Source organism: Scyliorhinus torazame, chromosome 5, assembly GCF_047496885.1.
Source record: "Scyliorhinus torazame isolate Kashiwa2021f chromosome 5, sScyTor2.1, whole genome shotgun sequence".
NCBI lineage: Eukaryota > Metazoa > Chordata > Chondrichthyes > Carcharhiniformes > Scyliorhinidae > Scyliorhinus > Scyliorhinus torazame.
Genome location: NC_092711.1, coordinates 301,871,139 through 301,885,746, shown reverse-complemented (window position 1 = coordinate 301,885,746; position 14,608 = coordinate 301,871,139). Strand labels below are relative to the sequence as shown.

Here is a 14,608-nt window from a genome sequence, read left to right as displayed (position 1 = left end):
AGCCTCAGTTACGTTCATCACTCGTTGTGTGCTTATTGATGGCATATCAGTCCCTTTGGGCTTTCGATTTCTGAAGCCGTTCCCCATTTAGAAAATAGACAATGCCTTGATTCTTCATACCAAAGTGCATAACCTCACACTTTTGCATGTTATATTCCATCTGCCACCTCTTTGCCCACTCTCCTAGCCTGTCCAAGTCTCCTGCAGCCTTCCCACTTCCTCAACACTACGTGTTCTTCTACATATCTTTGCATCATCTACAAACTTAGCAACAATGCCATCAGTTCCTTCTTTGAGATCGCGAATAGTTGTGGTCCCAACATTGACCCCTGCAGAACAACGCTGGTCACTGGTTGCCATCCTGAAAAAGACCCCTTTAACCCCACTCTCACTTCTGCCAGTCAGCCAATCCTCTATCCATGCCAGTACCTTGCCCCTAACACCATGGGCTCTTATCTTATTTAAGTGTAAATTTTAAATGTATTTATTCATTTTATTTATTTATTGTCACGTACAACGAAATACAGTGAAAAGTATTGTTCTCCAGGCAAATCTCTCCATTGATGAATACATAGAGCATACTATAAATGACGGTTATGAAAGATGTAGGAAGAGGAATTCGCAGCCTCCTGTATGGCTCCTTGTCAAAGGCTTTGTGGAAATCCAAATAGGTCACGTCCACTGGCTCTCACTTGTCTAACTTCCTTGTTGCCTTCTCAAAGAATTCTAATAGATTTGTCAGGCATGACCTCCCCTTGACAAATCTGTGGTGACTCAGTCCTATTTTACCAAGTACTCCACAATCTCATCTTAATAATGGACTCCAAAAATCTTAGAAACGACCCAAGTCAGGACAATCAATCTATAATTTTCCATCTTCTGCCTCCCTCCCTTCTTAAACAGGGGTGTTCCATTAGCCATTTTCCAGTCCTCTGGAATCCTCGCTGACTCCAGCGAACAATGGCTCCACAATCTGCTCAGCAATCTCCTTCAGAACCCTGAGGTGTAGTCCATCCGGTCTGTGTGATTTATCCAGTGTCGGGCCTTTCAGCTTTGCGCAGCATCTTCTCCTTACTGATGGCCACTGCACTCACCTCTGACTCTTTTGAAGTTCCGGTATGCTACTGTTGTCTTCCACCGTGAAGACTGATTCAGTTCCTCTGCCGTTTCTTTGTTTCCCATTTTCCAGCCTCATTTTCCAGTGGCCCAGTGTCCATTCTTGCCTCACTCTTACCAATTATGTATCAAAAAAACTCTAGCAATCTTCTTTTATATTACTAGCTAGCTTACACTCATATTTCATCGTCTCCCCCTTATTGCTTTTTTAATTGTCCTCTGCTTGCTTTTAAAGACTTCCCAATGCTTTGGCTTCGCACTAATCCTTGCCAGACTATGCTTTTTCTTTTTCTTTTATGCTGTTCCTGACTTCCCTTGTCAGCCATGGTTGCCTCCACCTCCCCTTAGCATGTTTCCTCCTCCTTGGGATGAATTTCTGTTGTGCCTCCTGAATAGCCCCCCAGAACTCCTGCCATCGCTGTTCCACTGTCTTCCCTGTTAGGCTCCTCTTCCAATCAACTCTGACCAGCTCCTCCCTCATGTCTTTGTAGTTACCTTTACTCAATTGTAAAACCGTTACATCTGATTCCAGCTTCTTTCTCTCAAACTACAGGGTGAATTCTATCATACTGTGGTCACTGCACCCTAAGGGCTCCTTCACCTTAAGTTCCCTAATCAAGTCTGCTGCATTATGTGGTGGCACGATGATGCAGTGGTTAGCACTGCTGCTTCATGGCACTGAGGGTTCAATCCCAGCCCGGGGTCACTGTCCGTGTGGAGTTTGCACATTCGCCCTGTGTCTGCGTGGGTCTCACCCCCACAACCCGAAGCTGTGCAGGTAGCTGGATTACCCACGCTAAATTGCCCCTTCATTGGAAACACTTTTTAAAAATGTGTTTTAAAAAAAGTCTGCCTCCTCACACATCACCAAATCCAGAATTGCCTGTTCCCCAGTGGGCTCTACCACAAGCTGCTCCCAAAATCCATCTCGTAGACATTCCACAAATTCCTTTCCTTGGGATCCGCGAATAACCTGATTTTCCCAGCCCACTTGCATATTGAAGTCCCCCATAATTATTGTAATAGTGCCTTTCTTATTTGCCTTTTCTATCTCCGGGTTGATTTTCTGCCCCACTTCCTTTAATTTAAAAACAAATGTTTATTAAGAATTTTTAACAAAATTTTCAACCATACAAAACAAACCCCTCCCCCCCCCCCAAGAAAGATGGCCCTCCCTCCCCCCCCCTCCTCCCCCTCCCGGGTTGCTGCTGCTGCTGTCCGACGTTCCTCTAACGCTCCGCGAGATAGTCTAGGAACGGTTGCCATCGCCTGTAGAACCCCTGCGCAGACCCCTTCAAGGCAAACTTTATCCTCTCCAACTTCATAAACCCTGCCATATCATTTATCCAGGCCTCCACGCTGGGGGACTTTGCCTCTTTCCACATCAACAAGATCCTTCGCCGGGCTACTAGGGACGCAAAGGCCAGAATGCCGGCCTCTTTCGCCTCCTGCACTCCCGGCTCGTCCGCTACTCCAAATAGTGCTAGCCCCCAGCTTGGCTTGACCCGGACTTTCACCACCTTAGATACTGTTCCCGCAACTCCCCTCCAGAACCCCTCCACTGCCCCCAGATCTTTAACGTTGCCGCCACCATCGGGCTCGTGGTGTACCTCGTCGACGAGAGAGGCAGCGGTGCCGTCACCAGCGCCCCCAGGCTCATTCCTTTGCAGGACGCCATCTCCAACCTCTTCCACGCCGCCCCCTCTCCCTCCATCACCCACTTACGGATCATCGCCACGTTGGCTGCCCAGTAGTAGCCACCCAAATTCGGCAGCGCCAGCCCTCCTCTATCTCTGCTATGCTCCAGGAACCCCCTCCTTACCCTCGGGGTCTTGCTCGCCCCCACAAATCCCATAATGCTCCTGCTTACCCTCTTAAAGAAGGCCTTAGTAATCACAATTGGGAGGCATTGGAATAAAAAAAGAAACCTTGGGAGAATCACCATTTTGATCGACTGTACCCTGCCCGCCAGCGAGAGTGGCAACATGTCCCACCTTTTAAAGTCCTCCTCCATCTGTTCCACCAGCCGCGTCAAATTAAGTTTGTGCAGTGCCCCCCAGCTCCTAGCTACCTGAATCCCCAAGTATCGAAAGCTCCTTTCCGCCCTCCTCAATGGTAGGTCGTCTAACCCTCTTCCCTGATCCCCCGGCTGCACCACAAAGAGCTCACTCTTTCCCACATTGAGCTTATAGCCCGAGAAGTCTCCAAACTCCCTTAACCATGACCTCAACCATCCCCTCCACTGGATCCGCCACATACAGCAACAAGTCGTCTGCGTACAGCGACACTCGATGTTCCTCTCCCTCTTGGACCACCCCCTTCCATTTCCCCGACTCCCTTAACGCCATGGCCTAAGGTTCAATTGCTAATGCAAACAGCAGAGGGGACAGGGGGCACCCCTGCCTCGTCCCTCGATACAGCCGGAAATACTCCGACCTCCGCCGGTTCGTGACCACACTCGCCACCGGGGCTCTGTACAGGAGCTTAACCCAACTAATAAACCCTCCCCCGAACCCAAACCTCCTCAACGCTTCCCAGAGATACTCCCACTCTACTCGGTCAAAGGCCTTCTCCGCGTCATTGGCTGCCACAATCTCTGCCTCTCCCTCCACCGATGGCATCATTATCACATTTAGGAGCCTTCGCACATTGGTATTTAGCTGCCAACCCTTTATGAATCCCGTCTGGTCCTCGTGAATCACCCCCGGGACACAGTCCTCAATCCTCGTAGCCAACATTTTTGCCAGCAACTTAGCATCTACGTTGAGGAGCGAGATCGGCCTATACGACCCGCATTGCAGTGGGTCTTTATCCCGCTTCAAGATCAAAGAGATCGTCGCCTCCGACATTTTCGGAGGTCGTCCCCGGCTGCAATGTGGTGCAGCCGGGGTCGACCTACCTCCCTTGCTTCATTGAAGGTCCTTACCAGCAACGGGGCTAACAGGTCTATATACTTCCGATAAAACTCCACCGGGAACCCATCTGGCCCCGGGGCCTTCCCTGCCTGCATGCTCCCCAGTCCTTCAACCAGCTCCTCCACCCCAATTGGCGCCCCCAAACCAGCCACCTCCTGCTCCTCCACCCTCGGGAACCCCAGTTGGTCCAAGAATCGTCGCATCCCCTCTTTTCCCCCTGGGGGCTGGGACCTATACAGCTCCTCGTAAAAGGCCTTAAATGCCTCATTCACTTTCACCGCACTCTGCACCGTAGTTCCCCTGCCATCCTTGACTCTACCTATTTCCCTCGCTGCCATCCTCTTACAGAGCTGAGGTGCCAGCATCCGACTCGCCTTCTCCCCATATTCATATATCGCCCCCTGTGCCTTCCTCCACTGTGCCTCTGCCTTCCCTGTGGTCAACAGGTCGAACTCCGTCTGGAGACTTTGTCTCTCCCTCTGTAGTCCCTCATCAGGAGCCTCCGCATATCTCCTGTCCACCCTTAAAATCTCCCCCACTAACCTCTCCCTTTCCCTGCCCTCTCTCTTCGTCCTATGATCCCTGATGGAGATTAACTCTCCCCTGACCACCGTCTTCAGCGCCTCCCATACTACTCCCACCTGCACCTCCCCATTGTCGTTGGCCTCCAGGTACCTTTCGATGCACCCCCGCGCCCTCCCACACACTTCCTCGTCTGCCAGCAGTCCCACATCCAACCTCCAACAATGGGCGTTGGTCCCTCTCCTCCCCCAGCTCCAGCTCCACCCAGTGCGGGGCATGGTCTGAAATGGCTATGGCCGAATACTCCGTTCCCTCCACTTTCGGGAACAACGCCCTGCCCAAAACAAAAAAATCTATCCGGGAGTAGGCCTTATGTACATGGGATAAAAAAGAAAATTCTCTGGCCAAAGGCCTGGCAAATCTCCACGGATCTACTCTCCCCATCTGATCCATAAACCCCCTGAGCACCTTAGCCACCGCCGGCCTCTTCCCTGTCCTAGATCTGGAATGATCTAATGCTGTGTCCAACACCGTGTTGAAATCCCCGCCCATTATGAAGCTTCCTACCTCCAAGTCTGGAATACGCCCCAACATCCGATTCATGAATCCAGCATCGTCCCAGTTCGGGGGTATACATTTACCAATACCACCTCCGTCCCCTGCAACCTACCGCTCACCATCACGTATCGGCCTCCATTGTCCGCCACTATGTTCTTGGCCTCAAACAACACCCGCTTCCCCACCAGTATTGCCACCCCTCTATTCTTCGCATCCAGCCCCGAATGGAATACCTGTCCCACCCATCCCTTCCATAACCTGACCTGATCTGCCACCTTCAGATGTGTCTCCTGAAGCATGACCACGTCTGCCTTCAGTCCCTTTAGGTGCGCGAACACTCGGGCCCTCGTAACCGGCCCTCGTCGCCCCCCCCCCCCCCCAACTCCCCCCCCCCCCCCCACGCCCACCCCACCCCCGCCGACTAGCCATCTCCTATCTTAGGCCAGTCCCGTGCCCGCGCCTCCCGCACCCTCCAGTCTCCCCGACGGGGAACCCCCGCCCCGACTACCTCTTCCATTTTCAGTTCCCCCTCGGACAGTGCAGCAGCAACCCTATTGTCCCCCCCGCTCCGCCCTTCCCTCCCCCCCTCCCCGCTAGATCCGCATCTAGCTCTTTTGCTCCCCCCATACTACTTCCGTGAGTCAGCTGACTTCTGCTGACCTCGGCTTCCTCTGCCTTCCCGTTGATCTCCCCGTGTGGGAGTCTCTCCTCCTTACCTTCGTCCATTCCCCCCCCCCCTCCCTAGCGCGGGAAAAAGCCCACGCTTTCCTGAGCCAGCCCCGCCCCCTGTGGCGCAGCTCCTGCTGCGGCCTTATCCCAGTTTCCCCATACCCGAGTCTCACCTCCCTCCAGCACCGACGCCCACATTTCCCACTATCTCGTCAACAGAAATTTTTTTTTAACAAGAACGCTTCCCATCCATCATCCCACCCATGAAACATTCTTTACACATATTTACAACCCCGTATACAGTCAACATCTCCCCCCACAACCACAGCCCCTCAGTTCAAGTCCAATTTTTCCGTTTGGATAAAGGTCCAAGCCTCTTCTGGCGTTTCAAAATAGTGGTGTCGGTCCTGATAAGTAACCCACAGTCGCGCTGGCTGCAGCATTCCGAACCTTTTTTTGTGCAGCACCGCCTTGGCCCGGTTGAAGCCAGCTCTCCTCTTTGTCACCTCCGCACTCCAGTCCTGGTATACTCGGATCACCGCGTTCTCCCATCTACTGCTCCGCACCTTCTTGGCCCATCTCAGGACACTTTCTTTGTCCGCGAAGCGATGGAACCTTGCCACTATCGCCCTTGGCGGCTCATCTGCCTTGGGTCTCCTCGCCAGGACCCGGTGAGCTCCTTCCAGCTTCAGGGGGGTCGGAGAGACCTCCGCACCCATCAGCGAATGGAGCATCGTGCTCACGTACGCCCCAGCATCAGCTCCCTCCACTCCTTCGGGGGGACCCAGAATCCGGAGATTCTTCCTCCTCGACCTGTTCTCCAGGACCTCGAGTCTCTCGGCCCATCTCCTGTGCACCGCCTCGTGCGCCTCCATCTTTACCGCCAGGCCCAGGATCTCGTCCTCATTAGTTTTATCCCTCACCTCACGGAGCTCCACCGCCTGGGCCTTCTGGGTCTCCTTCAGCCCCTCGATCGCCAACAGCATTGGCGCCAGCACCTCCTTTTTAAGCTCCTCCACATAGCGCCTGAGGAATTCCTGCTGGTCTGGCCCCCATGCTGCTCGATCTCCGCCCTCCGCCATCTTGTTTTTTCCCCCCTCGTTTTTGCCGCTGCTCCAAAGCCTTTTTCTCCGACGCTCCACCGCTAATCCCTGCCATACAACGTAAGGGGGACCTTACTTCACCTTCCATACGGGATTCAATCCAAAAATTTCCATTGGGGCTCCTCTGGAGAGCCCAAAAGTCCGTGATAGCGGGAGCTGCCGAAATGTGCGGCTTAGCTCCGCATCGCCGCAACTGGAAGTCCTGCCCCACTTCCTGACTACTGCTAGGGGGCTGGTACATAACCCCCACCAGGGTCTTTTTTACTTTGTGTTTCCTCAACTGCAGCCACACAGATTCTACACCTTCCGATCTTATATCGCTTCTTGCTATTGATTTAATTTAATTTCTTACTGTTTATAAACATTGCGGTTAGTTTCACAGCTGACTACTAGAAACCCACCCAAGCGTCAAGGGAGATGAATGAAACACTCCAGAACACTGGGAGTGTGGAAGCTGTCAATCACAGCCTAGTTATTGCAATTCTATATAGATACAAACAAATAGCTTGCAGTTCAAAGATCTGAGGGGGTTTAAACCCAGCTGACTGGTTTCCTGTTCCCAAGAATTTACAGGTGCTGCTTCCTCTGCCTGAGCCAGGAAATGTATTGCACAGCGGAGGTTTAATGCTTTGATTTTTTTTCACTGCCTCTTCTGAACTGCTCTCTAGCTTCAGGCAGAGGTCTCTCTTATTGGGAGAGGGGGAGTCTTCCAGGCAGGGGTCTCTCTTATGGGGGGCTTCCAGGCAGGGGTCTCTCTTATTGGGAGGGGGGGGGCATCCAGGCAGGAGTCTCTCTATTAATATGCAACTAACCTCCCATTGTTGGACAAAGAGGCCATCGGACTCGGTAATGGGCTAATGGCTGGTCAGACAGGAGTGTCCCAAAGGACAATGTATGAGGGACATCCTGTGTATTCACACTAAAGAGTTTAAGTCTGACTGGGACATGTAACTTGGCCAGGTGTGAGTGTATCCCTCTGACTTTGTGCTAGCTGTTTTTTCCCTCAGCCTGTTTAACCCCTAAATTGCCTGCTACATCTTTGATCCCATTTCTGGACCCAATTTCCTAATATCTCCCTCTTGTAACAGCGAACCTCGATGTTGCCGCCAACAAGGGACCGGAGCATCTATTTTTGTTGGATGCTGGATCGTCTGCCACATTGGGCACTGCGCGACCCGCAACGGGCGGAGAATCTAGCCGCATACCACAGGCGAGGGACAAGGTTGAATAACCTCAACCCGTACGGGAATTGGACCTGCGTTGTTGGCACCGCTCCACAACATAAACCAGCCGTCCAGCCAATTGAGCTAACCGACCCCCAATACTTGATAACATTAAGTAAAGTCGGGCCGGTTTAGCTCAGCTGGCTGGACAGCTGGTTCACAATGCAGAGCCAATAGCACGGGTCCAATTCCCATACTGGCTGAGGTTATCCATGAAGGCTCCACCTTCTCAACCTTGCCCCTCGTCTGAGGTTTGGTGATCCTCAGGTTAAACAACCACCAGTCAGCTCTCCCCCTCAAAGGGGAAAGCAGCCTATGGTCATCTGGGACGATGGCTATTTTACTTGATAACAAAAAGAGGTTTATGTTCCAAAGATTGATCGACAAGCTATGTTAGAAACTGTGGAGTGCGTTTGACTTTAAGTTATATTTTAATGTTCACCAAAATCCTCAAATTATTTTCCAATGCAGTTCACACAAACAATATCATCAGAGTTTTGTTGCCTGCCAGAAAGGACATTCAATTTATTTGGTACATTCCAGGCCTGGGAAGGTTTGATTTGACAAACAGTTAAGGTCAGCACAAAACATTCATTTAGTAGACAGATCACTTTATGTGTCTCCTGACTCCTCTTCCTTACGGAGTACTGCAATTAATTTAATGGATGTCCAATATACTGGAAGCCATCTATCATTCTAAATAGGTCATTAAATAGATTTAGAATTGGAGTTCTGATGTTTAATGGAGACAATCATCTAAGCTGTGATGGAATATATGTGATCATAAATCGCATCGACTTTAAAAAAATCATCTTTTTAGTTTTTCTATTAAAATTCGCATGCATTTGTAATCCACTAGATTTGACAAAGTAGATATTTTGTTAACAACAATAAGCTACAGATTGTTATTCCTGAAAAGAGACACTGAATTCCACATCACCATTCTATGTTTTCCCAGTTTAGCTGAGTCTGTTTGGCTGTTTTAGCCAGAGAGTTTGGCTCCAGATTTGACAGGGGCAGGATTGTTTGGTGGGGATGGGGGGACGGGGACAGACTTTCGGTCAAGGTAATCAAAAGTCCAGCTTCCCCGCATGCTGAGAACTTTGGATTCCACAGTTTGGGAGGTTTTATTTCAACAGTACCTGTACCTGATTGGCAGACTTGGCTTTCAATTGAGTAGGGAGCAGTCTGCAGTCTCAGGTCGGGAACCTGAAGTTGCTCGTGGGAGTGTGGGCAATGATGCTCTGAACCTCACCACCAGAGGAAAGGGGGGTGGGGGGGGGGGGGGGGGGGGGGGGGTGTCACACCCCTGACCTGGGGTGGGGACGGGGATCTGATCTCAGCTGCCGGGGGTGGGGTTTTGGGGGTGAGGCATTCCAATCCTTGATTGGGGAAAGGTGAAGTTGTGGATGGGTGGGGGTGCTGATGGAAAGAGATCCAATTCCTGGGAAGGACATAAACTTGGAAGGCCAGGAGAAGCACTCCCATTCGTCCTGAACCACAACCAATGTTGTAAAGGCAATTACCTATTCCTCAAAACTGAACTCGCCTCTCTTTAGCTGCCAGGTGTCCTGGGGTGTGGGAAATTCCACAGCCTGCGGAAAAGCTGGACCTTTGAGTGTCCCAACCTAATATCTGTCCCCTTACCCCCAGCCCCGCCAAACAAACTCTTCTCTGTCAATACTGGAGCCCAATACCCTTGTTCAAACAGTCAAACAAACTCTGTAGCATTGGGAAAATATAGAATGGAGATGAGGAAGGATGTGTCTCTTTTCAGTCAAACATGCAAAGCAGGTTAAATGTCAGGCTCCCAGCCACATTGTAATATTTAATTACTGTGGTAGTCACCACTAGCTGTATTGTATGTATTACAGTAAGACACATATACTAGAGGTACATGGGTAAATCCCTGCCTGCTGGCTCCGCCCAGTAGGCGGGGTATAAATGTGTGTGCTCACCGGTGCTGCAGCCATTCTGGTTCCAGCTACATGAGGCACAACATCTTGCTCAATAAAGCCTCGATTATTCCACTACTCTCGTCTTTGTGGTAATTGATAGTGCATCAATTACCTAACCTCCTAGAAGCAGGTTAACTTCTCCAAAACCTGCACTCCCACTGACCATCAAACCCAGAAATGGGTGGGCTATAGATTGTTTTAATTTTACCATCTCACTGGCCCCAACCCACCCATTTTGGGGATTAAAATGAGCCCCCAGTCTCTTCGTCCTGCTTGTTTTCTTGATTGCTTGATTACAGTTTTACAATATTACAGAATGATTGCAGTTATATTTCTGATTCCAAAAATAATGCTTTGTTGGTCTGTGTAGATTGTTAAACCTAATCATGATGCAAAAGTGGCAACAAAATTCTAACTTACCACTCTCTGTCAGATGATTTTGATACATGCAGGTACAGTAGATGGTGAGGAGAGCTTATGGCATGCTGGCCTTCATTGCGAGAGGATCTTTCAGCACGGCCAATCTACCTAACCTGCAAATCCATGGACTGAGGGAGGAAACCGGAGCACCTGAAGGAAACCCACACAGACATGGGGAAAATGTGCAAGCTCCACACAGACAATCACCCAAGGCTGAAATCAAACCCGGGCCCCGGCACTTTGAGGCAGCAGTGATAACCACTGTGCCACGGTGCCACCTCAATGCAAAACACACCCACCCATCTCATATCTGCCACTTGTTTTTAAAGTTACTACTTTTTGTTGCAGTTTCTATATTCTTCCTCCTCTCAATTCCGACGAAGGGTCTCGAAACATTAACTCTGTTACCCTACTGATAGATGCTCTAAAGGGTATGATCTTCACGGACTGTGTCTTGTATAATTTCATTAATGGCAACGTACTCTGATCTGTCCCTCTCTGACAGTTTCTGTGTGTCTGCCGAGTGACTGATCAGACAATGTCAAAGAATATCCTGGCAGGAAATAATCTACCGTAAAGCATTGCTGAATATCCGGGGTTTTGCAGACTGATAAGAAAGCAGCATTCTACCACCCTGAGCTCAAACTAAACTTGCTATTGGTATCCCGCCTCTCATTGATTCAGGCAAACCTGGCTGGGGAGAAAGGGGAGGATAAGGAACAGGTGGTAACAGGAACCGAAATGACGGAAAGCAAACATAGCAAATCCTGGGACGAAAAAATGAAAAATGCAAAAACATTTCTGTGGAACCCGGAAAAGAGGGAATTCTTGGGAAGAACATCCAGGAGTTGGTGTGAGTAAAACTAACTGTACATTTGATGCCAGTTTGCAGCCTCACATGTTCATAGAAACTTGGGGCCAGTGAAAAGATAATCACATAGTCACACCACGTATCTGTCAGAGACGGATTTACAGCCGTTTCCAGGTCCATGTTGGTAATGTGAACAAAAGAGAAAATAAGGAATGAAGTAGAATATTTTGACAGCTACACGACACATTCATTCTTTCAGATGAGTTCATACATCAGTCATGTATCTTCGTCAAACTAATAGGGGAGCTAATTGTGACGGCCCCTGTAAATGCGCTTGTGTGAGTATTATGTGAATGAAAATTCTTTGTGGAACTCTGAATAATCAGCCCAAAAGAAAAAAAAAGTGATTAATTCATAATCTTTATACAATAGTCTTGTGGCGCAGTGGCTTGTGTCCTTATCTCTGGGCCAGAAGCTCTGGGGGTTTAAGTCCCCCTTCAGGACTTGATGACATATTCAAAATATGGCCAAACGGGTTGATTATTTGTTTATTTATTATTCATTCATGGACCTAGGCATCGCAGGCTGTGCCAGCATTTATTGCTCATTCCTAATTGCTCTTTGTTGTGGGTCTGGAGTCACATGTAGGCCAGACCAGGTAAGGATGACAGATTTCTTTCCCTGAAGGGCATTAGTGAACCAGATGGTTTTTTACGACAATCGCCAATGGTTTCATGGCCATTACTTTTGCAACTGTGCCTCTTAAAGTGAAGCCTTTGTATCAAATCAGTGACAACTCTTCACTGGTTTATGTGTCTGTAAAGATATTGTTGTAATGGATTAGTCTGAATTTGAAACACCTTCTTGTGTTTGTACTGAGACTTTCCAACCTTTGTGTCTGGTGTAATATAGTTCATTTTTCTTATTTAATAAAATTGTTATTATTTGTGTTAGAAGTCTGAGAACAGACTCCTATGAATTTGTTCAGTAAATTTCCTCTGCTAGTTCTAAATAAAAAGCCAGGTTTCACTCTGGAATCTGACTTGTCCAGTATTAACCTCATCTGGGATCATAACCATTGGAATACCAGTCAGCTCTTTAGATTGTGGGATGCACCTTTCACTCATTAAACTCAGTAATGTTACTGTGGCAATGTGATCCTAAAGGCATCCCAAATGGGAAAGGCAAAGTGTTGTCACTGGGCTGCTTATGTGTATCACCCAGCAACTGAAAAAAACAACACAGGAGGAGGTGTGAAGGCAAACTGGCCACAAAAAGTGCATAAACTAAGTAGTGACCACAAGGAGAGAGTAACGGTGGGAGATATTGGACAGTAACCTAGTGCAATAAATACTGAAAATGCTGGAAAAACGCAGCAGGTATGGCTCCAACCATGGAGAGAGAAAGGTGTAGGAAGAGTCGTACAGTTATGGTAATAACAATTGCTTATTGTCACAAGTAGGCTTCAGTAAAGTTACTGTGAAAAGCCCCTAGTCGCCACATTCCAGCGCCTGTTCGGGGAGGCTGTTTGCACAGATGTTGTCAGACCTGCTGAGTTTATCTCGCATTTTCTGTTTTTATTTCAGATTTCCAGCATCGATACTGTTTCACTTTTATTTTAGTGACCCGTTGTATCCTGAAAAGGGATGTTACTGACAGGAACATCTTTCTGTTTGCTTTGCAGCACGTATTTTGCTTTTCTACCTTTGTTTGTATTCCGCTCTGGCGGGAATGTTCGCTCTGTGCCTGTATGGATTGCTAGCTACAATCAGCCCATATACACCAAGATATCGTGATCGAGTCAACAATCCAGGTACTTAACCATGTGACTAAACCAGGTGCTGCATTTTACAGGTCACCTGCGGGAGGGAAGACGGAGATAGATAGGTTCTTGATTAATAGGAAGATCAGGGATTATGGGGAGAAGGCAGGAGAATGGGGAAGAGGAACATATCAGCCATGATTGAATGTTGGAGCAGACTCATTGGCTTAATTCTGCTCCTATGTCTTATGGAAAGAAAGTGGGTGGACTCATAAAATAGGGCACCGTGCCATGCCGACCCCACCTTGCTGCAATTTTACAAGCGGGGAAGACGTGGGGTGCATTGCCCAATTGAGCCCCGAAGGTGGGTGTTTAATGCCCACTTAAAGCCTTATCCCTCCACAGCTCAGATTTTAGACGCGGTAGGAGAGGCCTGCGTCCAATGTTTAGCCTGACAAGTTTGATCCCGCGGACTGCTGGCCAATGGAAGGGGTGGAGCATTCCCCTTTTCTGGGCCCCCAGTGCCAATCGAAGCCCCGTCCCACTATTTTCCTTCCCCGCATCCATCCGAACCCCCGGTCCTCACCAACATGCCCACCCTACAAACCTCACCGGGGCCTGCCAGACCTAACCTATAGGTCCCGGCCCATCATTGAATGCCTGATATCCTTGGTACAGTACCGGCTGTGGCCCACCTTTCTTGGTGGCCATGCCATCGTGCAGGGCGCAAAGGATGCTGAGTGAGTGCTTGCTGAGAAGGGGAGTGAATAACAGGTAAGCTCTTTCTTTCTTTTTCTTTTTTTATCTAGAGGGGATGACAGGGAAGGTAGTGCAATGTTCCTCCTGCAGAATGTTTGAGGTGAGGGACGCCGACAGTGTCCCTGCTGATTTCATCTGTGGGAAGTGCACCCATCTCCAGCTCCTCAGAAACTGCATTCGGGAACTGGAGCTGGAGCTGGATGAACTTCGGATCATTCGGGAGGCAGAGGTGGTCACAGATAGAAGTTTCAGGGATGTAGTTACTCCGAAGAATAAAGATAGATGGGTGACGGTGAGAGAGGCTGGGAGGAAGCAGTTAGTACAGGTTTTCCCTGTGGTCGTTCCCCTTAGTACTCGAACTATAGCGTTTCCAGTCAATATTTGGAAAGTTAAAGTCCCCCATAACAACTATCCTGTTGCTTTCGCTCCTATCCAGAATCATCTTTGCAATCCTTTCCTCTACATCTCTGGAACTTTTCGGAGGCCTATAGAAAACCCCTAACAGGGTGACCTCTCCTTTCCTGTTTCTAACCTCAGCCCTTACTACATCAGTCGACGAGTCCTCATCAAACGTCCTTTCTGCCACCGTAAGACATAGGGTGTATAATCATCTGGAAAGGAATAATTTGATTAGACATAGTCAACACGGTTTTGTGAAGGGTAGGTCGTGCCTCACAAACCTTATTGAGTTCTTTGAGAAGGTGACCAAACAGGTGGATGAGGGTAGTGACCAAATAGGTGGATGTGGTGACCAAACAGGTGGATGTGGTGTATATGAATTTCAGTAAAGCA

At 49.1% G+C, this 14,608-nt stretch overlaps 1 protein-coding gene across 1 annotated transcript in view; it reads left to right on the top strand.

Annotated features, from left to right (window-relative positions):
* The window catches only part of atp1b4 (ATPase Na+/K+ transporting subunit beta 4), a 92,902-nt gene that overhangs the window by 61,679 nt on the left and 16,615 nt on the right, over window positions 1-14,608 (top strand). Inside the window, exons 3-4 of the mRNA XM_072507713.1 lie at window positions 11,169-11,337; window positions 12,980-13,108. Of these exons, the coding sequence (XP_072363814.1) occupies window positions 11,169-11,337; window positions 12,980-13,108 (298 nt within the window). The remainder of the gene's footprint in view (window positions 1-11,168; window positions 11,338-12,979; window positions 13,109-14,608) is intronic.